This window comes from Callorhinus ursinus, unplaced genomic scaffold (genome assembly GCF_003265705.2).
Source record: "Callorhinus ursinus isolate GAN/ISIS: 27379988/994484 unplaced genomic scaffold, GSC_fseal_2.0 scaffold19, whole genome shotgun sequence".
In the NCBI taxonomy this organism is placed as follows: Eukaryota; Metazoa; Chordata; class Mammalia; order Carnivora; family Otariidae; genus Callorhinus; species Callorhinus ursinus.
Window position 1 is genome coordinate 21,380,554 of NW_027397081.1, and position 25,837 is coordinate 21,406,390.

The 25,837-nt window shown below is 37.5% G+C and overlaps 1 protein-coding gene across 6 annotated transcripts in view; it reads left to right on the plus strand.

Annotated features, from left to right (window-relative positions):
• CHEK1 (checkpoint kinase 1) overlaps positions 1 to 25,837 on the plus strand; it is a 61,791-nt gene that overhangs the window by 13,328 nt on the left and 22,626 nt on the right. For 4 of the 6 annotated variants that reach the window (XR_012381546.1, XR_012381545.1, XM_073903934.1 and 1 more), the window contains exons 5-12: positions 2,986 to 3,174; positions 3,813 to 3,917; positions 6,100 to 6,195; positions 9,744 to 9,852; positions 10,040 to 10,217; positions 10,485 to 10,616; positions 12,914 to 13,015; positions 14,244 to 14,358. Coding sequence is in view for 4 of the 6 variants with exons in the window: in XM_073903934.1 (XP_073760035.1) it covers positions 2,986 to 3,174; positions 3,813 to 3,917; positions 6,100 to 6,195; positions 9,744 to 9,852; positions 10,040 to 10,217; positions 10,485 to 10,616; positions 12,914 to 13,015; positions 14,244 to 14,339 (1,007 nt within the window). In the remaining 2 variants the exon portion in view is untranslated. Of the gene's footprint in view, positions 1 to 2,985; positions 3,175 to 3,812; positions 3,918 to 6,099; positions 6,196 to 9,743; positions 9,853 to 10,039; positions 10,218 to 10,484; positions 10,617 to 12,913; positions 13,016 to 14,243; positions 18,258 to 25,837 lie in introns of those variants that run through there. The other 2 variants (XM_025894015.2, XM_025894016.2) reach the window with 2 other exon arrangements.

A 25,837-nucleotide genomic window follows, 5' to 3' on the forward strand; every position in this document is an offset into this window, starting at 1 on the left:
ATGCTACTCTTGATCTTGGGCTTGTGAGTTTGAGCCCCAGGTTGGGTGTAGAGCTTACTTTTTTTTTTTTTTTAAGATTTTATTTATTTGAGAGAGAGAGCGCATAAATTGGCAGAGGGGCAGAGGGAGAGGCAGACTCCCTGCTGGGCAGGGAGCCCAATGTCGGGCTCGATCCCAGGACCTTGAGATCATGAACTGAGCCGAAGGTAGACGCTTAACCTACTGAGCCACCCAGGTGCCCAGGGTGTAGAGCTTACTTAAGAAAGTTCAGGCATATAAAAGTTTATTTAAAACACGTGATATAATAAGATAAAAATACAGTAACTACCTGTGTACCAACCTGGCTTAAAAAATAAAACGTTAGGGTGCCTGGGTGGCTCAGTCAGTTATGTGTCTCCCTTTGGCTCAGGTCATGATCTCAGGGTCCTGGGATCAAGCCCAGCATCGGGCTCCCTGCTCCCCAGGGAGTCTGCTTCTCCCGCTGCCCCCTCCCTGCCCCCCTCCACTCATGCTTGCGCTCTCACAAAAATAAATAAAATCTTAAAAATAAAACAAAAAACATTATACATATGTACATTGCTCAAAGCATCGGTGTTTATAATAGCAAAGAACTGGAAACAACCTAAATGTCTATTCTGTTGTTGATAGGTACAAGTAGTGAAAGTAATGACATGGATATGTTTCGTAGAAGTATTCATACAAGTATGATTCTATTAAATGAAGTTCAGAAATATGTAAAATTAAATATATCAGTTAGAGATACACATATGGGGAAAACCACAAAGAAAAAAGAATATATTAAAAATCAGAATGGTGGTCACTTCTGAGAAAGTAGGGAAGGGACTATCTTGAGACAAGTAATTATAGGGGGTTTCAAAGGAAATAGAATGTTCTTAAATTGAGTATTGGATAAGTGGATGTTCATTATATCCTCATATCCTGCATATTATATAAATATTCTTTTCTTCCTATTCAATATTTAACAATAGTTTTTTTAAAAAAGCAAACATTGTGAATATAGTCCAAGCTCTGTGTATTCCTTCACAAATGTATTCCCTTTTTCTCAGAGATAACCACACCCCTCAGTTTAGAATTTATTATATGCAGGTCTTTAACCTGAGTATTATGTTGCAGACATATGGAAACAAAAAAATACGAGGAATGTTACAGTTATTCATTAGCATTTTCACTGGTAACTTGGCACTCTTAATCCCAGTGGTTTGTCAAGATTGTGTCATGTATAGCTATTAAAAGGATAATTAGAGGAGCTACCTCCCAATTCAAATGCAGGTAAACATCATCCATGCCTTACATTATTATATTGTGTGGATATACTTGATTTTATCCTCATTTTAGGACATTAAAGTTGTTTCTAGATTTAAAAAGATAGAACAGCAATGTCTGTTCTATAAATTTGTGCACAGGCCCAATATAAAAATTGGGTCGTGTTATAATGGATATTTGCTATGGCACTTGTCTTTTTTTTTCACTTACACCCTATTCCATGTCTGTACTATAGATAGATTTTTTTTTTTTTTTAAGATTTTATTTATTCCAGAGAGAGAGAAAGCAGGGGGAGGAGCAGAGGGAGAGGGACAAGCAGATTCTGCACTGAATGCGGGGTGGACGCAGGGCTTGATCCCACGACCTCAAGATCATGATCTGAGACACAACCAATAGTTGGACACTCAACTGACTGAGCCACCCAGGCGCCCCCCCCCTTTTTTTAAATAACAACTTACCAACATAGTTTTCATTGTATACATGTGCAGTAAGATTTTATCATTTCTTTTTTTTTTTTTTTTTTTGATTTTATCATTTCTTTATTGATGGATATTTAAGCTATCTACAGATGATATTGCTAGGAATATCCTTATATTTGTGAATTTTAGGGAGTATTTCTGTGTTTGTGGTCCTGGACATGGGAATTGCTAGTTCCAAGAGTGAATATTTCAAATTTCCAGATTGTCAGATTGCCTTCTAAAAAGGTTATACCGTTTGACACCTTGGTAATAGGGGGACTTCCCTCCCTCCTAAGATTAGATTAGATTCCCTTGCTATAAGATCTTACAATGCTTTGTATTTTTATAACTTTCGTAGCAGTTGGCTATTGTTAATCTTTGGTGATTTGTGTACCTGCATTGGCTAGCAAAGTGTCACTCAGTTACAGGGGATATTCACTAAGAACAGGATAATTGAAAGCTCTGCCTGCAGTTGTGTGTTAGAGATGGGAAGTTAGAGGAAATTTGCTCTTCTGGTTTATTTTTTGTGCAGAGTTCCTCCTTTTCTAAACTTAGCTGCTTTGACAAGAAGTTCTAGTGGTTTGTGGATCTTTAGCTTTGGTACATCTTTACATATTTTCTTCCTGCCAGCTGGGTTTGTTTGCTGCTGAGAAAGTTATGCCTGTCATGTTATTGATGTCTCCTTCCTGCCCTCTGTACAAGTTGATGAAGGTCTTGGCTCGCTTTCAACCTAAGACTAGAGTGTCCTTTTTCCAGAAGGGCAACCCCTTTTGACTCCAGTGTCTTTCTTGAACCTGGTCCAAACTGTTTTGTGTGTTGATGATTTTTCTCTTAATAGAAACAATGAGGCCTTTTTCTAGTTTTTAGTTATGTGATATCTTTTATTTCTTCTTTTTTAAAATTTCTTTTTTGGGGTGCCGTGGTGGCTCAGTCAGTTAAGGGTCTGCTTTCACTCGGGTCATGATCCCAGGGTCCTGGGATAGAGCTCCGCATTGGGCTCCCTGCTCAGTGGGGAGCCTGCTTCTTTCTCTCCCTCTGCCTGCCTCTCCCCCTGCTTGTGCGCTCTCTCTCTCTATTAAATAAGTAAAATCTTAAAAAAAAATTCTTTTTTGTCATTTTAAGGTAGAAAAGTGCTACACACTTTAAGTAACACCAGTGATTTTCCAATAAAACTTAATTCCTTTAAGTATATCTATTTATAGAACATTTTTATCCAGTGCCATTCATTTTTCCTTTGGTTTAGATAACCTCAAAATCTCTGACTTTGGCTTGGCAACAGTGTTTCGGCATAATAATCGTGAACGTTTATTGAACAAGATGTGTGGTACTTTACCTTATGTTGCTCCAGAACTTCTAAAGAGAAAAGAATTTCATGCAGAGCCAGTTGATGTTTGGTCCTGTGGAATAGTACTTACGGCAATGTTGGCTGGAGGTAAGAGCTGTTTAATTAATCATGATGAAACTCCTGTCCTATGGAAAGCCAGATTTGTTATACCAAAATAAATTAAACAAACCAAGGAAATCCATATTTATATGATAATATTTTTTTTTAAATTTTTTAAAGATTTTATTTATTTGTCAGAGAACACAAGCAGGGGAAGTGGCAGGCAGAGGGAGAAGCAGGCTCCCTGCTGAGCAAGGAGCCCGATGTGGGACTCGATCCCAGGACCCTGGGATCACGACCTGAGCTGAAGGCAGATGCTTAACGGACTGAGCCACCCAGGCATCCCCTATATGATTGTATTTTAATAGTGAACTTATTTATAACTAAGTTGGAACTTTGAATCCCAAAACTTTTTAAAAATGAGGTATGTATAGCTATTAAATAAAATATCACAATAGCAATCTCTTAAGATTCATGTGAATAATTTTGGAAACAGTAGAGCAGAAGTGATAGTTTATCTTTGAAGTGCCTCATATGTCTGTGAGTTGGCATTCTTAGTTTGAAAACTATATTGAATTAATTTGGAGGAAACTTTTAATGGGTTTGTATCATTGACTATTTTCCTTTAAAACTTTACTATATAATAATGTGAACATTCAGAAAACCGGGACTTGTTTCTTTTTTAGAATTGCCATGGGACCAGCCCAGTGACAGTTGTCAGGAATATTCTGATTGGAAAGAAAAAAAGACATACCTCAACCCTTGGAAAAAAATTGATTCAGCTCCTCTAGGTAACTGGGTTATGTTGACTGAAAGTACTGATTTCTTGGATAATGAAGCTTAGTGATGTTTGAATTTTTTCTTATATATATATATTTTTCTTTTTAACTTTTAAATAATCACATAAGTAATATGTGGTCCTTGCAGATAGATTAGAAAATAATAATTTTTTTTAAAAAAGCCGACTGTATAATTCCAGCACTCAGAAATAGCTTCTTTTAATATTTTGATATGCAGTTCTACACTTTGTTGTAAAAATGTATAACAAATATGTTTGTTATGTATGTATATTATTTATAACTATGTATGTTTTTATAGAAAATGAGATCACACTACACATGCTATTTTATAACCTGTTTTTTTGTCTTAATGCTGTAGTCATGGCCATTTTTCCATGACTGTAATTGTAGGTCTACATCATTGTTTTTAAAGGCTGTGATGGAATTTTGCTATGTGGGTATGTTTTACTATAGTCATCCAATTCACTTCTTTTAGAGATTTATATATTTTTTTAAAATTTTTCACTTATGAAAGAGATACGGTGATCATCCACGTAATGCACATACCTTTAAATCATGTAATTAAAAAAAATCCACAAGTGTCAGGAATGTATGCAGTTTTTAATTATTATGGTTTACTTGGCCACATTGCTTTTTTTCTTCTGTGTTTTATAATTTTTTTAAAATTTTATTTTATTATGTTATGTTAATCACCATACATTACATCATTAGTTTTTGATGTAGTGTTCCATGATTCATTGTTTGCGTATAACACCCAGTGCTGCATTCAATACATGCCCTCTTTAATACCCATCACCAGGCTAACTCACCCCCCCACCCCCCCAAATTGCTTTTTTAGAAAGTTTGTACCATTTCATCACAATCTCATTAGTTAATATTTTTTTAAAGATTTTATTTATTTGTTTTTAAAGATTTTATTTATTTATTTATTTGACAGAGAGAGTGCACGCACCAGCAGGGGGAGCAGCGGCAGGCAGAGGGAGAAGCAGGCTCCCCACTGAGCAGGGAGCCTGATCTGGGACTCAATCCCAGGACCCTGAGATCATGACCTGAACCGAAGGCAGATGCTTACCTGACTGAGCCACCCAGGCGCCCCAAAGATTTATTTATTTTAGAGAGAGAGCACACATGATGCATGCAGTGGGGAGGGGTAGAGACCGTCTTCTGCAAACTCCGCACTGAGCATGGAGCCCAACATGGTGCTCGATCTCAGGACTCTGAGATTGCAACCCGAGTGGAAACTAAGAGTCGGTTGCTTAACCGACTGAGCCACCCAGGCACCCCTGTATTCACTGTTTTCTTATTTTTATTTTTAATTTAATACCAATGAGGTTGTACATCCATTGCTAGCTTTTTGTCCATTTTTATAGATGATCTGTTTTGCTCACTTGTGGCAGTGAGGTTTTCTTACTAATTTGTATGAGTTTTTTTTTTTAACATTAATGTCATTAGATCTTTGCATTTGTTACAAATATTTTTCACAATTTGCCATGCATTTTTATTTTGTTTATGTTATTTTCACATGCAGAAGTTTTATATTTTTATTCAGATCTATTATTTTGTTCTTTGTGGTTTTCTGACTATTGTTATGTTTGGAAAGGTCTTCCCTACCCCTAACTTTAGAAAAAAATTCCCTGTGTTTTTGTGTTTTTATAGCTTCAGTTTTTCATTTAAATCTTTGGTCCATTAGAAAATAATTTTGGCTTTCGGAGATGTATGAATTTTTTATCAAGATAATTAAGATACTTTAGGATGATAGTTGCTTACATTATTGTCTCTTAAAAAGTTACTGGAAAGTAAATTTTCCTTATAAAACTGTGTGAATGAGGATGTAACATGACATATTGGAACAATGAAGTTTGGTATTGAAAGTGGATGAGGGTTTTTGTATCTTTTTGTTAATGTTGTCATATGGGGAGAAACATTTCCACTAGACTCTTATTCTGCTTACTTGCAGACAGCTGAGAATTAGATCTGAGAATGATCTTCTAAGATACAGACAGTAGCAAAGAGCAACTACATGAAATTAAAGCAATAATGTAGTAGCTTTAGTCTTTCTCTTGCCCAGAAATATATTTGGATATAAGGAGACTAATAGAGAATATGTTCCACAGCACAAGTTTCTAATCTGCATGACTCTTTTGTAAATGTTGTATTAATATTTTATTTTCAGCTTTGCTGCATAAAATCCTAGTTGAGAATCCATCAGTAAGAATTACCATCCCAGACATCAAAAAAGATCGATGGTACAACAAACCTCTCAAGAAAGGTAATGTCATGAAAAATACAAGTATTTTTTTCTGTGAAAGAAAAGACACTTGGCAGTCAGTATTACAAGTCAACAACACAAGATACCTGTGGTCTAAGTCCTCATGTTGGTTGGTTATAATGTCTAGTAGGGAAAACAAATACAAAATTGAATTTTGAAGTTTATTAATAAAGTGGAAAGTCAGAGTACTATAGCTAAGTGTTTGACCAAGTCTTAAGTGACAGAGAAAACTTGTCTTTCTGAGGAAATCACATTAAATCTAAGGTCTGAAGATTAAAGGGGAGCTAGCTAGATGAGTACTAGCAAGATGAGTGTCAGATTCTGAACAGAAGAAGCAGCATCTGGAGAGTCTTGGAATTTGGAAGGTGGTACATTTGAAGAACTTGAAAGAAGGCCAGTATGGCATGGACTGTGTCTGGCTTATTCATCACGGTTATCACCATAGGTTAGCACGGTGTGTTGTACATTGTAGGCTCTCAGTAAATGTTTATTGAATAAATGAATGAATAAAGAAGGGGGAGAGGGAGAGAGGTTTGAGATGAAGGTTGAAAGGTAGACAGTGACCAAATTGTGGAGGGGGACCTTATAAACCACATTAAGGATTTTGGACTTTAACTTGAGGCCACTGAAGAAGTCTTTGAGAGATTTTAAGCCAGGAAATACGTGATCTGGTTTTAAATATATTCAGTTTTAAAAGATCTTTCTAGCTACCTTTTTTTCCCTATTGTTTTTGACATTTTTGATCCTGAATGTGAGAAGATGGTACCTTGGATGAGGTTAGTGGCAGTGGGATTGGAAGGAGGAAGTAGATTCCAAAGAAATTTACCAATTAGAATTGATAGGACTGGTGATTGTTTATATATAGAAAATGAAGGAGGATGAGGAATCCAGGATGACTCCTTTCTGGGTTTACCAACTCAGAAAGTGGTGGTGCCATTTACTGGAATATAACTCAGGAAAAACAGAATTGGGGGAAATTTTATTTGATTTTAGACATGTTGAATTTAAGAAGTAAAACTGTCTAATCAAGAGATGTGTGTATGTGTGTAACTCAGGAGATAGGACCAGGCTTGAGATGTCAGTATTTAGGTGTTTTCTGCAAATAGACAGTAATTTAAACTGGTAGATGAAATTGAGTGTATGAAACTTTAAGGAAACTTAAATCTGTAACATTTAAGAGATAGGTAGAGGCCAGGGAAACAGAGAAAAATAGCCAAAGAGATGGAGGAATAACAGGAGAATATGGAGGAATTGAGGCTAAGAGAAGAAAACGCATGATACTAGCTAATACTGTTAAGTGAATTAATAACGAACCCTAAAATTTCCCGATAGTTATTCAGGACTGTGGCAGGAACAGGTTTGGTGGAGACCTGGGAGTAATTAAGTACAGTGATTATAGTCTAAAAGAGAGATAGTGAAGCAGAGTGTAGACAGCTCATTCAAGCAGTCTGGCTGTGAATGGGAGGAGAGACCACAATGGCTAGAGATGAATGAGGAGTTTTTAACTCTTCTCTGAATGTGTCTTTTACCTTTCACTCTGTTCTAATAGGAATCCAACTCTTCTGAGAACACAGGCTTCCTCTCCAGTGGTAGATGTTTTCTTTCCCACATGCTCCTACCCTTGAAACACGGGGTGGGGCAGACATCCTTTTTGTTCTTCATTGCCACTTTTCCCCCTTTTCCCACATTTCTCCCCCTCTTCACTTTGAATCTCATATTATCAGATTACCACCCACAGTTCCATCCTTGTTACAGTCAGCTTCTGAACCCCCAATTAAAATTCCTGCCACATTGTCACTCTCTCCAACATGACTCTTGATGTACATTTTGTCATGGTTCTTGGTGATTTAAATATTCATTTGGATGATTCTTCCAATATCTTGATCTTATATTTCCTTGACCCTCTCTCCTCTAGTGATCTCTTCAAGCATCCTGCTTTGATTACTGGTATATTTTTTTCTGGTTTCCTCCTCTAGTACCCTGACTCCAGCAATCCTTTGACCCTACTTGGATATGTAATCCACTAATTCTACTTCCTTTTCACTATCTCTTATCTGCCCCCTCCCTAGGTCCTCATTTCCATCCTCACTACTTTAAATCCCAAGGTCAGTCATTATAATGTCTTCTTTACATTCAGCTTCAGCTTTCCGGCCCTATTCTCTCTTCATCATGCTTACTGGTCAAAACCTAACCCAAGTTTAATCCAGTCTTCTGCCTACTCTACATTTAACACCTGCATAGCTGATCACATTTGGACCAAAATATATGACAGTGTTCACTTTAAATTCAGGCTCACTAATCTCAAGTGAGCCCTTAATTCTGCCAGGCAATTATAATGCCTTTCTTTACTTCTTTCACAACCTCACTCTCCTAAATCACATTTGTATGACTTTTCTTTTTTCTTCAACTTCTAATACCTCCTTCCCCATCCTCACTCTCAGTTGGTGACAGTACTTCCTGCTTCACTGAGAAGTAGAAACAATCATAAGGAAACTTCCACAAGCTCCCATCACCATTTCTATTCACCTAACCAGCTGCCTCTGTGCTCGTATACTCTGCTTTCTCCTCAGTTGCTAGGAATAAATTGTCTGCTCCAGATATAAGCCAACTCTGTCTTGTGCACGATGCCCAGTTCTCCTTTGCTTACTCAGGGACATTGTCTAGCAATTCTTTTGTCTTTGTCCTGTATCATTAATTTTTCTCTCTCTCCTGCTTTCTCATTAACATACCAGTATGCTGTTCTTTCATCTTACTGCCTGATGCATAGTAGCTTTAATAAAATATTTGGATAAATGAATTAATAAATAAAATGTTTGGCTAAATAAAAGTGTGTGTAAATGGTTTTGAGACAGTTCCAGTTGATAGGAAAAGGCTGAAGGTCTAAGAGAGAAGGAATGAAGGAGCATCAAGACCCCTGAAGAGAAAGGAGGGTATGGGGCTCACATACAAGTAGAGGGATGGGCATTGGATAGGAGCATGGAAGGGAAGGAAGGGTGGGTAGTTGTGGAAATTTCACAAGAGTATAGAAGTTTTGAAGTAATCATTTGGAGAAAGGGAGAGGAAACTGACTAGAGAAACATAGGACTAACTGTCAGTGTTGAGGATCCAGCTAAGGATAGTAACCATGAATTTATAGTGGCATCATTTTCTATATAATAATTATTCTTGGTGCCTTTTTCAGGGGAGCAAAGAATGTTGGATAGAGTAGATTGATAATGTTTATTGCCATTATCATAAATTATTTTTTATTTTAAAAAGTTTTGATTTTTTTAGCTAGGTCTCTTTGTCTTCATAGACCATTGTCTGTTACTATAAATGGTACCATTAAAATAATGACCTTTATGTGAAACCCCACACTTGGAACATACTTACAAGTCAGGATTTGTGAAATGTGTAATTTGACAAGTGAGTCCTCCTAAGTTTATAATGACCACATTTCTTATGTAATCATGTACAAGGAGCCACTATTTGTCATATAACTATTTTGTTTTGGATAAATGGATTTAGATGTGGTTTTAAAACATTTGTATTTATGTTTTCTTTTTTAGGGGCAAAGAGGCCCCGAGTCACTTCAAGTGGTGTATCAGAGTCTCCTAGTGGCTTTTCTAAACACATTCAATCCAATTTGGACTTCTCTCCAGTGAACAGTGCCTCTAGGTAAGATTAATCAATAAAGATCAAATAGTTGTTGAATGTAATGTTCCCATAAGAAGGAATGCATGTATAGATTTTTTCTTAATAATGAATGTGATTTTTATCAGTGTGAGAATGGTAATGTCATATAAGAAAGGCCTGATTGATTTTATCTGAAGATATATTTTTTTCCCATATCTTAATGCTCCAGTGAAGAAAATGTGAAGTACTCCAGTTCCCAGCCAGAACCACGGACAGGTCTTTCTTTATGGGACACCAGCCCTTCATATATTGATAAATTGGTACAAGGGATCAGTTTTTCCCAACCCACATGTCCTGATCATATGCTCCTGAATAGTCAGTTACTTGGCACCCCAGGATCCTCACAGGTAAGGGAATTTAGTTTTTTCAAGTAAGTGATGAAAAACCTCTAGTTTTTGTCATAACCTTTTTTTAAATGTATAAATCTTAGAAATATAGTATTAACACTTTAGTGTATACAGATTTTTTTTTTTTAACAAGGAGGAGAGAATTAGAGGATGCTTTCCTGTATAAGAATCTTAAGTCACATAAAAGAATTTTCAGACCGAATAGCTATGATATGACTGCTTTTGGTAATACCAAATTTATTCAGGTTTCCTCTCTTTGACATGTAGAACCCTTGGCAGCGCTTGGTTAAAAGGATGACACGATTTTTTACCAAATTGGATGCAGACAAATCTTATCAATGCCTGAAAGAGACTTGTGAGAAATTGGGCTATCAGTGGAAAAAGAGTTGTATGAATCAGGTATGTTTCATTGATTTTCCTAAAGAAAAATGTAAATATTTAAGTAAAAAACGATCATTATCAGTATATTTTTGAAAAAGAAACAATTGGGGGATGCCTGGGTGGCTCAGTCGCTTAGGTGTCTGCCTTTGGCTCAGGTCATGATCCTAGGGTCCTGGGATTGCTTCCTGCATCGGGTTCCTTGCTCAGCAGGGAGCCTGCTTCTCCCTCTGCCTGCTGTTCCCCCTGCTTGTGTACTCTCTCTCTCTCTTCCTCTTCCTCTCGCTCGCTCTCTCTGACCAAAAAAAAAAAAAAAAATCTTAAAAAGAAGCAATTGAGATTGAAAAGACTTAAGTAAAATGTTCTTTACCTTAAGAAATAATATTGAAAGTCTTCTTAAAGGTTATTAAAAATATCGAGAGGCAAATCATTGTTTTTAAAAACTATATATACTTAAATTGTAACAGTAACAAAGGTACCCTTCTATGAAAGATGAATACATTAACAGTCCCATATTTCTTCCATCTCCCCTGCTCCCACCTACCAGTTTTTGTTGTTTATATTATTATAGCATATTTGTAACATTGAAATTCTAATCTGTCTTTAGGCTTTTCAAAAATCTGATGTCATAAAAAACAATTAGAGGTGAATATTATGTATTAAAGAAAACTGATAAATAATGTAATGCATGATCTTTCACTAAATCATGGATTTAAAGAAAAGAAAGCTATAAAGGCTGTTATTGGGATAATTGGGGAAATTTGAATATGGTTTTATATTAGATAATGTTTCTGTATAAGTGCCAAATTTCTTGAGTGTTATAATATTGTGGTTTGTAGGAGAATGTCTTTGTTCATAGGAGAAACATGTGGAAGTGTTTGTCTTCTATAGCTTGGTTGAAAAACTAAAAAAAAAAAAAGACAACCACATAAAAAAAGACAAGTAAACATATACTTATCTAGGTTGATAAGACCAGTGAAGGGTATATAGTTATTATTGTAGATTCTTTCAGGGTTTTTTTTGTAGATTTGTAAGCTTTCAAAATTAAAAGTTGGGGGAAATTGTTACTGTGCAGAAATCTGAGGCCAGCCTGATTTTCCTCTCACTTGTGTAGGTAATTTATTTATTCTTTTAATCAGGTAGGTTTACTGAGATGAAATTCACGTAACCTAAAAATCATCACTTTAACCATTTTAAAGTGTATAATTTAGTGGTTTTGGTATATTCACAAGATTGTGCTACCATCATCATTTAATTCTAGAACCTCCCATTGCCTCAGAAATAAACTATACCAATTAACAGTCACTCCTCCCTTTCCTGGCAGCCACTGATTTACTTTCTGTCTCTGTGGACTGCCTATTCTGGATATTTCATATAAATGGAATTATATAATATCATATAAATGGCTTTTTGTGTCTGTCTTCTCTAACTTACCATAATGTTTTCAGGGTTAATCCGCATTGTTTACATTTATCAGTATTTCATTCCTTTTTATGGGGAATAATCTTCCATTTTGTGGATAGAAGACTATTTTATTTATCCATTTACCTGTTGATGGACATTTGGGATGTTTCTACTTTTTGGCTATTATGAGTAATGCTGCTATGAACATTTTTGTACAAGTTTTTGTACAAACTTTGCCAGGGCTGTCATAACAAAATACCATAGACTGGGTGCTTAAACAGCAGAAATTTATTTTTTCACAATTCTAGAGACAGAAGTCCAAGATCAAGGTGCTGGCAGGTTCGGTTTCTTCTGAAACCTCTTTTCTTGGCTTTCATATGGCTGTCCTCTTGCTGCCTCCTTATATGGCCTTTGCTCCGTGCACATGGGTACCTGTTATCTGTCTCTCTCTGTATCCTAAATTTTTTTTTTCTTACAAAGATACCAGTCATATTGGATCAGGACCCACTTAGTGGTTTCATTTTAACTCAGTTACCTCTTTAAAGACCCAGTCTTCAAATACAGTCATATTCTGAGGGGTTAGGGCTTTAGCATACGAATTTTGAGGGAATACGATTCAACCCATAACAATATGTTTTCAATTTCTTACGTATATACCTGCTAATGGAATTGCTAAGGCGTATAATAACTCTGTTTAACTTTTTGAGGAGCTGCCAAGTGGTTTTCCAAAGCAGCTACACCATTGTACATTTCCACCAGCAGTGTATGTGTTAAGCATCTTGTACTTTCCCAGAACATGAGGTTCCAGTTTTGCACAATAGTGGTATACCAGTGTATTTTTTAGTCATTCCTTGAAATGAGAAGTATTACAAATGTTTTTGTAATTGAGGCTAAACTTATTTATATTGCCTTAGGTTACTGTATCAACAACTGATAGGAGAAACAATAAACTGATTTTCAAAGTAAATTTGGTAGAAATGGATGAGAAGATCTTGGTTGACTTCCGGCTTTCTAAGGTACATATAACAACATGTTTTCTGTTTGTTTGTTTTTTTAACTTTGTTTTGCTGTTATTAAAGAAGTATTACATGTTCACTGTAGAAACCTAAAAAATATGAAAACATATAAAGGAGAAAATATGAATCAAGTTTAATCTAATCATCCAGAGAGAACAGAGACCTATTTTATACTGTATTTCATTATGGTAGTCTTACTACTTCTTTAGTATGTGCTATATGGAAATGCTCTTATATGTAGAGATTTTTTTTTGAATGGCATTATATTTGTATATACATGGCATTTGTAAATATATGGTAACATTGATTTCATTCAGTGTTCTGAACATTTATTTTTTGTCATTATCCTTCTAAAACATAGTTTTTTCAAATGACATTTTCCTTATTATAGAAGTTTTTTGTAGAAAATGTAAATAAGTAAAAATAAAATAAAAATAACCCTAAACTATACTGTCCAACAGTAATTACCCTGAATATTTTAAAGCATTCTAAACTTATTTAATCCATATATATCTTTTTAATAACAATTATGTTTGTCCAAGTGTACAATATAATTAATGAGCATTCATCTGTCATATGTAAGTCTGTGATTAGTATTTGTATACATAGAGTCTTATTCACATTTCTGGTTATTTCTTTAGAAATTACTGATTCTGAGGTTATAGTTTGGCCTTGGTATGTAAGACCAAATATGTTTGCTGAGAGATTGTGTATGGCTCTAAAGGAGGTTGGAGAAACAAGTCACATTCTAAAATTGAAAATGTGCTGCATTACCATTGTCTAGATGCTTAGTATGGGATTAAATTATTAAGATCCTAGTGTAATGAAATTCTTCTCATAACTGAATCACTGGCTTTGTTGCCACAGTATTTTGGCAAGACTTCAGTGTAGTTGTGTAGCTTAATTTTAGTTTACAAACCCCTAGTGCCTATGGAAAACAGTGACTTAGGTCCATAGATAACAATGCTTGAAATAGACAAGATGCCATTGTTTCTGCTCTCTGAGCCCAGTGTGGTGGGAACTGTGATGGGCCCAAAAGCAAGTTGGAATTACTTATGTAGCTATTTCTTCTAAGACTTTTGGTCCTCAGAAGAGGACCTGAAGAGAATTGTAGGTGGACATCCTTAGCTATGTCCACCTATAATTGTCTCTACTTACCACTAAAGAGAGTTTGATTTTATGGCAATCTCTTTTTTGATATTATTTTTGGGTATTATTCCTAATATAGGGTGATGGATTAGAATTCAAGAGACACTTCCTGAAGATTAAAGGGAAGCTGAGCGATGTTGTGAGCAGCCAGAAGGTTTGGCTTCCTGCCACATGAGAGATCCACTGGATTCCTGGTGAATATAGTGCTGCTATGTTGACATTATTCTTCCTAGAGAAGATTATCCTATTCTGCAAACTGCAAACAATAGTCTCTGAAGAGTTGTCTTCCCTCTAGCCAAACATTTTCCAATTCTTTTTGTATGTTCTTCATACAAACAATACCTATATCTTCATTGTAAGTAAAGCTTCGGGGAACGGATGGATAGAACTCATTAGATATTTCTTCATCCTGTGTTTAGTGTCTAAAGACCCATGTGATGGAAACCAAGCTTTGGGGATACATGAGCTTACCAGCTTTTATACCAGTGTAATGAAAAATATTCTTGTCGCATTGGTAACAAAACATTTGGTTTCATCCAAAAAGTAGGTGTTTCCTATGTTGATTTAATTATATGGATGGATTAGTAATAAAGCAATCCTGTGACTTTTGGACAGTAGATTTATCAGTCTATAAAGTGAAGCCAACTTCAAAAAATATATCCCCATGATTTGTACTTATATTTTCACAAGGGCCTTACCAAGTACATAAATCTGTTTTTGAATTATAACTGTTACTTAAAATTGCAAGTAGGTATGTTTTCTCCATTGTAGTGAATAATATATAAAATACTGGTTTGTCTTTCAAGTAGAAGTTGAGCATGGACTCTAGTGCTTAACTACCTTTACTGTAAAATTACTATTGCACATTTTAAATATTTTTCTATATTATTTTCTACTTTCACAGCCATATTTTAATTCTTTATGACAGAAATAAATTCTATTTTGAAAATGAATAGCTAACTCTGTGGACTTCTTGGTGACCAAGCTTCTAGGTAGTAGGGAATAAAAGAGGAGGGAGAAGTAAGGAAGCTGTGATAGAAATAGATCTGATCCTAATTCTTTTACTATTAGGTTTACTAAGACTTTGTTCTTCTGATAAAATTTATATTAATATTTGAATGTTTTAGGTTGGGACCTGTATTCCTTTTTCTTGGTAATTTATAAAATTAATCATTTTAGTCTGAAGCTAAGAACATGTGAAATTTTATGGTTAGAGTTTATCGCTTATTAGTATATACTGGTAAATTGTGTTCACTGCAGTATATCCATAGGAGAAATAAATTTGAAGCAATAGGTGACTCCTAAGAATTGAGCCAGTAAATTCTCAAATACGAAAAATTTTGTTCTTGAGAATTGTGACTAGTAACTCTCAAAAACAAAGTTATCTCAGGCTTTGACCTCTCTTGTGAGCTTTAGACTTTTACAGACACAGCCAAGCTGACATTTCCACTTGACTAATAGTGAACACGAGACCAAAACCAGCTTTTGGTCCCTGTCTTCCAACCTGTTCTTCCCTAGTTTCTCCTAATCCCAGTAAATGCTACATTCAGCTCTCCAGTTCCTTAAGCCAAAACCCCAGGAATCCTCCTTGACCTGGTTTTCATATTGTACATTTAATTCAGCAAATCCTATTCCATTTAGCACATTTATCCACAATCTATCCTACTTCACACCTCTACTAGAAGCACTCTAGTTGAAGGCACTGTTACCTCTCTTTTCATATTACTTATCCTACAACAGTTCAAAAAGAGTCAGAATGATCTTTCTAAAATGTAAATCAGTTATCCTTCCCCTGTTCTCGAGTCTCATGGCTTTTCATCACACTTCAAACAAAATTCAAAATTTTCTTTCTCACCTCCTGGCTTTACGGGATCTGCCCTCTTACCAGCGCCTGGGCCTCCTCTGCCCCTCTTCTTACTTATTATCCTGCCCTAGCTGTATCTGCTTTGCTGTTCTCATGTTTACATGAGCAGACACATTCTTATCTCAAGATCTTTTCCTTTGATGTTCCCTCTCCCTGGAGTGCTTTACTCCCAAACATTCATGCGGCTTGGGCTTCACTTTAAGTCCTTGCTTGTGTCACCCATTATGCAGAGTCTTTCCTTGACTTATCTAAAATGTTATCCCACTTCTATCATTCTTTATTTTTCATCATAACACCATCTGACATTATAAGATATTTTTATTTACCTATTAAATGTCCATTTCCCTCATTGCTGTGTAATATATAAGCTCCTTGAGGTCAGGGATCCTATATGTCCTGTTCACTTCTGTGTCCCCAGCACCTAGAAGAGTGCCTAATGTATTACAGCGTGCAATGAATAGTTGTTTAATGAAGAAATAGACACTCCATTGATCCGGTCTATCCTCAGAATATATCTGAGGATATTCCCCAATCACTGTCCCACTGTTTTGTTTTCTTTATAGAACTGATTACTATCTGAAATTATAGTCTGTCTCCCACACCAAAATGTAAACTTAGACTTCTTCATTTCTTTTTCCCTTTGTATATCTTCCCCCGCCCCTTCCTGCCCCTTTGTATATTTTGTATGTGGAACAGTACCTGGAATATAGTAGGCCCTAAGTAAATATTTGTTGAACAAATAAATTAAATATCAGATGAAGAAAATGCTACAGAATATTTTAAGGGGAAGGTGAATAGATGGATAGTAAACAAACTTTCTCAGCTATTGGAATTTGTGTAGAATGAGGGGGAAGTTCCATTCAGACTTGGACAGATTAGCTCTCACAGTAATAATTACATGAGCATTGGCAACCGCCTCTGTAAAGAGACTGATAATAACGACATTTTAGAGTTGTTTTTAATCTTAAATGAGTTAATGTGTATAAAGAGTATAGTATTTTGTGTTGCACAAAAGGCATTCAATAAACAAGCCGCCATAATTTTTCTGCAGTGTTCATTATACTGTTGGGAGAATGTGTTTACTCCCATTATTAAAAGTAATGTTTGCTTAGCAACGAAAATTTGCAAAATGCAAAAATGGGGGGAATGGAATTATTACCCAAAGATAACAGCTAAAATTTTGATGGAAAGGTCAACGCGTGCTGCGTTGTGTGTATGCATAGTGTGGTGTATGAAGTGGGTATGATTGTTGAGATAAATATAAATACTTACAATGTGTATGGTTTAACAAGCAGTTGTAAAGTTAATCTGTTTAACCAAACTCAGTTGAAGAAAGATCATTTCTGGACCCTCACAAGCCTTCCCTTGTACCCCTTCCCACTCAGAACCCACTCCTTTCCCCCAGAAGTAATCATAAAATTTATTTTTATAATAATCCTCTCCTTGGTTTCCTTTAGTTTTCTCAGCTATTTATGCATCTTTATTTTATTTTTTAAAAAAGATTTTATTTATTTATTTGAGAGAGAGCGTGAGAGCGAACACAAGCAGGGTAGGGGCAGAGGGAGAAGCAGACTCCCCGCTGAGGAGGGAGTCTGATGTGGGACTCGATTCCAGGACCCGGGACCACGACCTGAGCTGAAGGCAGACACTTAACCTACTCAGCCACCCAGGCGCCCCTATTTATGCATCTTTAAATGACATAGTTTACTTTTGCCTATTTTAGAACTTCATATAAATGAAATTATGCTGTATGTAATTTTTATGTGTTGCTTTTTTATTTTCATTAGCATGAATAGCTTGCATGTATCGAATTCATTGATTTTAATTGCTGTATAGGATGCCATTTATGAGCGTACCACTAAAATTATGTATGCTTTCTACTGCTAATGGATGTTTGCGTTATTTACAGTTTGACACTATTATTAACACTCCGACACTATTATTAACACTCCTGCTAAGAACATTGTTGTTCATGTCCATGAATTCTCTAGGTCCTGGAGACTAGTGTGTATACCTATGAGTGGAATGGATGGGTTTTAGGATATGCATATCTTCAACTTAAGTAGAATAATGGCAAACTGTTTCAAAAGTGATCGTACCAATTTACACTGCCATGGAAAGAGGATGCAATTGCTGGAAAAACAGTTTGGAATGATCTATTAAAGTATCAGAATTTTAATAGCAGAATATGTGTTTCTAGTATTTCAGACTTTCCCCTCCATTTGATGCTGTCAGTCTAATTTTTGCCAAGTTACTGGTGTAATATTTGTTTGGTATTAATTTGCTCATACCTAAGTTTAAATAAGGTTGAGTATCTTATGATGTGCCTCCCCCAGTCTTTTCCCCATTTTTCTGGTTTTTTTTTCTTAATGATTTCAGTTGTTTATACAGTCAGCATACTAGTTCTTTGTCAGTTGCATGTATAGCATGTACACTGTCCCATTCTGTGGCTTATTGTTTCAAATTTCATGGAGGTTTGTAATTTTAATGTAGTTCCATTAAGATCTCTCCTGGCTAGCTTTGTTTCCTATTAAGGACTCATTCTGTACTTCAAGGTCATGAAGATTTTCTTGTATATTATTTTCTAAAAGCTTTATAGCATTGGCTTTCATGTTTAGATCTATAATCCACCTGAAAGTGGATTTTGTGTATAGTGTGAGGGGAGAGGTCAAGGCTCATTTTTCCCCCCACTTGGCTATCCAGTTTAACATTGGTTAATTGCAAAGATTATCCTTTTCCTCCTGATATCCATTCAGTGTTCAGATTTCCAGTTCTTATGTTTTACAGGACACTTTTAAAAACGATTTTATTTATTTGGGAGAGAGAGAGAGATTGAGAGAACGAGTGGGGGGAGGGGCAGGGGGAGAAACAGACTCCCTGCAAAGCAGGGAGCTAGACATGGGACTTGATCCCAGGACCCTGGGATCTTGACCTGAGCCAAAGGCAGACACTTAACCGACTGAGCCACCCAGGTGTCACATCTCATTCATATTCTAATTGGAATTTTTTATATTGGGTTTTGGAAATTCTTTATATGTCCTAGATACTAGTTCCTTGTTGGATATGTGGTTTGCAAATGTGCTCTCCCATTCCATAGCTTGCCTTTTCATCCTCTCAACAGGTTTGAAAACAGCAAAAGTTTTAAATTTCAATGAAGTCCAGTTATTATTTCATTTTACAAATGACATTTTTGGGATCTGTTAAACACAGAGTCTAACAATCCTTTGTCTAGACTTAGACCGCAAAGATTTTTCCTATATTATTCCTGAAAGTTTTTGTTTTTTCATTTTACATTTAAGGCTGTGATGCATTTTGAGTTAATTTTTATGTAAGGTATGAGCCTTAGGTTGAGTTTAATTTTTTTTTTTTGCCTCTCAATATCTCGTTGTTCCATTGCTATATGCTGAAAAGGTTATCTTTCCTCCACTGAATTGGTTTCAGACCTTTGTAAAAACATCAGTTGGGTGTATTTGTAGGTCTCTTTCTGAGTTCTCTGTTCTGTTTCATTGTTGTGTCTGTCTGTTTGTCCAATAATACCACACAGCCTTGATTACTATGCATATATATTGTGAATTTGGTAGATTGATTCCTTCCAGTTTATCTTCTTCAAAATTGGTTTAGATATTCTAGTCCTTTGTTTTTTCATATACATTTCAGAATAATCTTGTCTGAATGTAAAAAAAGAAATTTGCTGGGTTTTAGTTTTGTTTTGTTTTGTTTTTTTTATAAATTTTATTTATTTATTTGACAGAGAGAGACACAGAGAGAGAGGGAACACAAGCAGGGTGAGTGGGAGAGGGAGAAGCAGGCTCCCCGCCGAGCAGGGAGGCTGACGCAGGGCTCGATCCCAGAACCCTGGGATCATGACCTGAGCCGAAGGCAGATGCTTAACGACTGAGCCACCCAGGCGCCCCTGGGTTTTAGTTTTAATTGTGGTAAAATGTATACAACATAAAATTTATCATTTTAATTATTTTTAAGTGCCGGTTCAATAGTGTTCAGTATATTCACACTGTTGTGTAATTATCACCATCATCCATTCTCAGAACTTGTTCATCTTCCTGCACTGAAACTCTTGTACCTATGAAACAGTAACTCCTCATTTACCCTCTCCCACCAGCTCCTGGCACCCACCATTCTACTGTCTATTTCTATGAATTTGAAAACTTCTAGTCCTCCATATTATAGAATCATATAATATTAGTCCTTTTGTGTCTGGGTCATTTCACTCAGCATTTGTCTTCATGGTTCACCCATATTTTAGCATGTATCAGATTTCATTCCTTTTAAAAGCTGCATAATATTCCATTGTATTTATAATACACATTTTGTTTATCCATTTATCCTTTGATGGACATTTGAACTGTTTGTACTTGTTGGCTATTGTGAATAATGCTGCTGTGAACATGGGTGTACAAATAATCTATTTGAGTCTCTGCTTTCAGTTCTTCTGGGCATATACCTAGAAGTGGAATTGCTGGTTATATGGTAAATCTATTTTAATTTTTTGAGATAACTCCATATTGTTTGCCATAGTGGCTGTACCATTTTACATTCTTACCATCCTAGAGTTATAACAATATATTTAAAATTAACACCATCTTAATTTTGTCATGAAAGGACTCTAGTCCTCCACAGCTTTGCTTCTTCCCTTCCCCATTTTATTTTACTGATGTCACAAATTACATCTAACATAGATTTACAATTATTTTTATGCATTTATCTTTCGAATCATGTGCAAAAGTGGAGTTCTAATTGTTTTCTCCCTATACATAAGGCTTCATTTTTCTCTGGCTGTTTTTAATATTTTTTTTCTTTGAATATGGAGGTTCCTCAAAAAATTAGAAATAGGAATACCATACAATCCAGTAATTCCACTTCAGAGTATTTACCAACCCCCCCAAACCCTAATTCAAAAAGATATATTCATCTTATGTTTATTGTAGCTTTATTTACAATAGTCAAGATATGGAAGCAACTTAATGTCTATTGATACATGAATGGATAAAGAAGATAAGGGGTATGTGTGTGTGTGTGTGTGTGTGTGTGTTGGAATATTACTCAACCATAAAAAAAAGAAAATTTGCCATTTGTGACAATACAGATGGACCTTTATGGGTATTGCACTAAATGAAATAAGTCAGAAGAAGACAAATATATGATTTTGCTTATATGTGGAAAGTAAAAAAACAAAAAAAGCCCAGAAACAGACTCAAAAATACAGAAGAAACTGGTGGTTGCCAGAGGAGAGAAGGGTGGGGGAATGGGAGAAATAGGTAAAGGGGGTGAAGAGGTACAAAACTTCCAGCTATGAATAAATCACAGGGATGAAAGTACAGTATAGGGAATATAGTCAATAATTTAATAACTATGCTGACAGATGGTAGCTGTACTTACTGTGGTGAGCATTTCATAATCTATATAATTTTCAAATCACTGTTTACACCTGAAACTAATATAAGATTGCATGTCAATTATACTTCAATTAAAAATAAAAAAATTTAAAATATTTTTTCTTTGTTTTTAGTTTTTTTTTTTTAAGATTTTATTTATTTATTTATTTGAGAGAGAGACAATGAGAGATAGAGAGCACGAGAGGGAAGAGGGTCAGAGGGAGAAGCAGACTCCCTGCTGAGCAGGGAGCCCGATGTGGGACTCGATCCCGGGACTCCAGGATCATGACCTGAGCCGAAGGCAGTCGCTTAACCAACTGAGCCACCCAGGCGCCCTGTTTTTAGTTTTTAGACATTTAATTATGATGGTTGTTAATGTAGATTTCTTTTTTGTTTCGAGTTTTTATATAAATTTTAGTTAACATATAGTATAATACTGATTTCAGGAGTAGAATTTAGTGATTCATCACTTGCACATAATACCCAGTGCTCATCAAAACAAGTGCCCTCCTTAATCTCCATCACCCATTTAGCCCTTCCCCCAACCACCTCCTTTCTAGCAACCCTGTTTGTTCTCTATAGTTGAGTCTCTTATGGTTTGCCTCCCTCTCTTCTTTTTTCTCCCTTCCTCTATTTTCATCTGTTTTGTTTCTTGAATTCCACATGAGTGAAATCATATGGTATTTGTCTTTCTCTGATTTATTTCGCTTAGCATAGTACACTCTAGCTCCATCCACATCATTGCAAATGGCAAGATTGTTCATTGTTTTTGGTGGCTGAGTAACATTCCGTTGTGTGGGTGTGCATATATATACACACACACACACCACATCTTACTCCATCAGTTGATGGACGTTTGGGCTCTGTCCATAATTTAGCTATTTGATAATGCTGCCATAAACATTGGGGTGCATGTGTCCTTTCACATCGGTATTTTTGTATCCTTTGGGTAAATACCTAGTAGTGTAATTGCTAGGTCGTGTTAGGTTAACCCCCGTGATGAGGGGTGAAGAGAGAGGGAGACAACAGCTCTATAGCAAACTCAGGTGTTATTGTGGCAACAGAGACCTGCAGAGGGCATCACCAGCTAAGGCTGGAGCCCGTGTTGCTTACAGGCTTAGGGGTAGTTATAGGTTCCCGTTGAGGAGGTGAGAACTGCTGTCTTGGGGTGGGAAAAATTTTTGCAGCTAGCCATGGCTAGAGTTGCTAAGGAGGACTGCTTTGCAGTTAAACTGTTTTTTTGTCAAACAGGATGTACTATGGGCCCCGGGTTTAGGTGGTAATTTTCCAGTCCAGTCACCTGAGGTGGCAGCTGGTAGAAAATGGCGTGCCTTTGGCTAACCTTTCAGTCCGTTTTCCTTAAAAAAAGAAATGGGATTCGGTTGTTGAGGGCAATGTGAGTCATCTGGCTGCTTCCTGCTTAGTGGGGGCATTGAAGTTATGGTGTTTTTCTGGCTTAGAAGATATCTCATTTGGCACGGGAGGGAGATGCTGACCATGTGTTTTTGGATGGCTGTCTGTTAAAAGGAATTTAGTTCTTGGGAGATAAGCTAGATAGGATGTTAAGTATGCAAGAAACTCCCAACAACAGAATTATGCAGAAAAAGGCAAGAGGGGCCATAGCCAGCATAACTGTTGGCTGCATAATAAGGCCCACCATCCGTGAACCCCTTCCATTGAGGAGAGGTTCTTTGAGTTACTTAGGTGAGTAATGACCTGTCTGGTCTTACTGATATAAAAGCAGCACTCCTCTTGTAGGAAAGTGTATGTTCTGGGGCTCCTGGGTGGCTCAGTTGGTTAAGTGACTGCCTTCGGCTTAGGTCATGATCCCAGGGTCCTGGGATTGAGCCCTGCGTTAGGCTCCCTGCTCCATGGGGAGCCTGCTTCTCTCCCTCTGCCTGCCACTCCCCCTGCTTGTGATCTCTCTCTGTCAAATAGATAAATAAAATCTTTTAATTAAAAAAATTTTTAAAAAAAGTGTATGTTCTCTCAGCGTGGGCAGTTAGGAGATTTGGTGTTAGGCAGTTTTGGAGGGTCAGTCCATGCAAAGGAGAAAAGATCCTGGCCGATGGGGTCTAGGGGAATTGTAAAAAAATGCATCTTTTAGGTTGAGCACTGAAAAAAACAAGTGGTGGATGGGGGATGTGGGAGAGCAGGGTGTAGGGATTAGGCACAATGGGGTAAATAGGAATTACAGCCTGATTAACAATTTGGAGGTCTTGGACAAGGCAATAGGACTTGTCTGATTTTTTGACAGCAGCTAGCATAGGAGTGTTGTAGGGGGATTTGGTGGGTTTTAGGATGTGAGTCTGAAGGAATTTGGAAATAATGAGCTTTAATCCCTGAAGACCTGCAGGACTTAGTGGATGTTGTGGCTGATGAAACAGAGTGAGGGATTTTGGAGTTTGATTGTGACAGGCGTATGGTGAGTGGCTACAGTGGGTTCCACTGTATATGGGAGGATCCACTTGGGGGAGGAGGGTGGATAGAGGAGATAGAGGGGAGGGAGAAGCATCTAGGTGGCAAAGTAGGATGAAGGGGGTTGAATTGAAGGGTGCACATTGGAGGGAGGCCTGGAATTTGCTTAGGATGTCTCTCCCTAAGATTGCAGTGGGGCATTGTGGGGTAGCTAAAAAGGAATGAATGAAGGGAGTGTCAAACAGGTTGCAGAGTAAAGGGCCAGTCGTTTATGTGTGGAGGGTATCCACCCCAACGGTAGAGATGGAGGAGCTATGGAGGGGGCTAGAAAACTCTGGTAAGACTAAGAATGTTGCCCCTGTGTCCAGTAAGAAAGAGATGGGCTTACCAGATACTGACAGCATTACCCTGAGTCTTGAGGCAGTGATGGTGGTGGGGGCAACAGACCCCGAGCCCTGTCAGTCTTTGGTGGCAGACCCAGTAGGTTCACCAGGCCTAGGTTTGGGTTAGGGGGTTGGTTGGGGTTGGAAGTGGCTGGATGGGAAACAGTCTCGCAGAGTACAATCCAACTTCCAGTGCCCCTTTTTGCCACAGATAGGGCAAGGCTTTGGTGGTGGTTTGGGGTTGGGGCAAGCTCTTGCCTGGTGGCCCTGCTGGCTGTATTTAAAGCGTGGTCCTGGTGGGGTTATGTGTGGGGCATTAGGTTTTTGAGGACCCTGGGAGACTTGCCTGATGACAGCTACCAGTGTCTGATATTTTACCTGATCTCTTTTGAGGTTTTGGGGTTTTTTGCTCCTCCTCTCTATTATCAAACACCGTAAAGGGCACCTTAATTAAATCTCGTTGTGGGGTTTGTGGGCCATCTTCCAATTTGGGGGGTTTTTACGGATATTTGGGGCCAACTGTGAAGTGAAGTGTAAGTGAAGATAGATCCTTTCCTTGTCTGTGTTGGCAGTGAGAGTAGTATATTTCGTTACAGCTTTTGAAAGCCAGGAGTAGAAGGGGGCAGGTTTTTCATCAGGGCCCTGGGCGACTTTTTTTTATCTTTTTATAATTGACGGCCTTGAGGTCGGTGTTATCCATACCAGCCAGGAGGTAGATAATGATGTGGCCCCTCCTCTGTTTATCGGGTGTATTGGGCAGGTAGTCCCATTTGGGATCAATTCTGGGGACAGCGACGGTGCCAATGGGGTTGTGGGGGGCATCCTGTTGCTAGAGGGTGTCTGCATGAATTTGAGCTGCTGCCCAGATGTGTTCCCCGTCCTTGGGGGAGAGCGTGGACGAGGGTGACGTAGATGTAGTAGGTAAGATTACAGGACTGCTTGATGCATAGGAGTTCTTTTCAGAAGGTGGTAGGGCTGGTGACGAAGGAGCCTAAGCACTTTTGAATTTGGGAAAGGTCAGTGAGGGAGAATGGCATATGAACGCGGACAGTGCCTTTGGCCCCTGCCACCTCCCTGAGGAGGGGAACATGTTGGCAGGGGCATGAGGTTTTTTTTTTTGAGGGGGGTGGGGGAGGAGGCACCGAGGGATGGGCTGGAGACAGGCGCAGAGAAGTAGGAGGTGGTAATGGGGGCTATGCGTCTGCCTGAAATTGCAGGCGGAAGGTTTTTTTGGGAGGGGAGAGGGGCAGGAGTGGGGTTTTCTTTTGAGGAGACGGACTTGGCAGGGCAATAGGGTTGACAGAGAGCGGGTTTAGATTAGAGGTGGACAAAGGCCTGGATATAAGGGACCTCAGTCAGACCATTTTCTATTGTGTTGGAGGAAGTTTCTGAGGTCACGCTATATTTGGAAATTAGAAGTGCCATTTTTTGGCCAGCGATTATCATTATCTAGTTTATACTGAGGCCAGGCCATATTGCAATCGAAAATGAGATGTTTTTGGCTTAATGCTGGAGGTCAGGCCCAAGGATATTATGGATAAGACACCCAAGAGGAAGGTTGCAAGGGGACTTTAAGGGGGTCTGACCCATGATGGAGGCTGAGAGAATGAGGGTT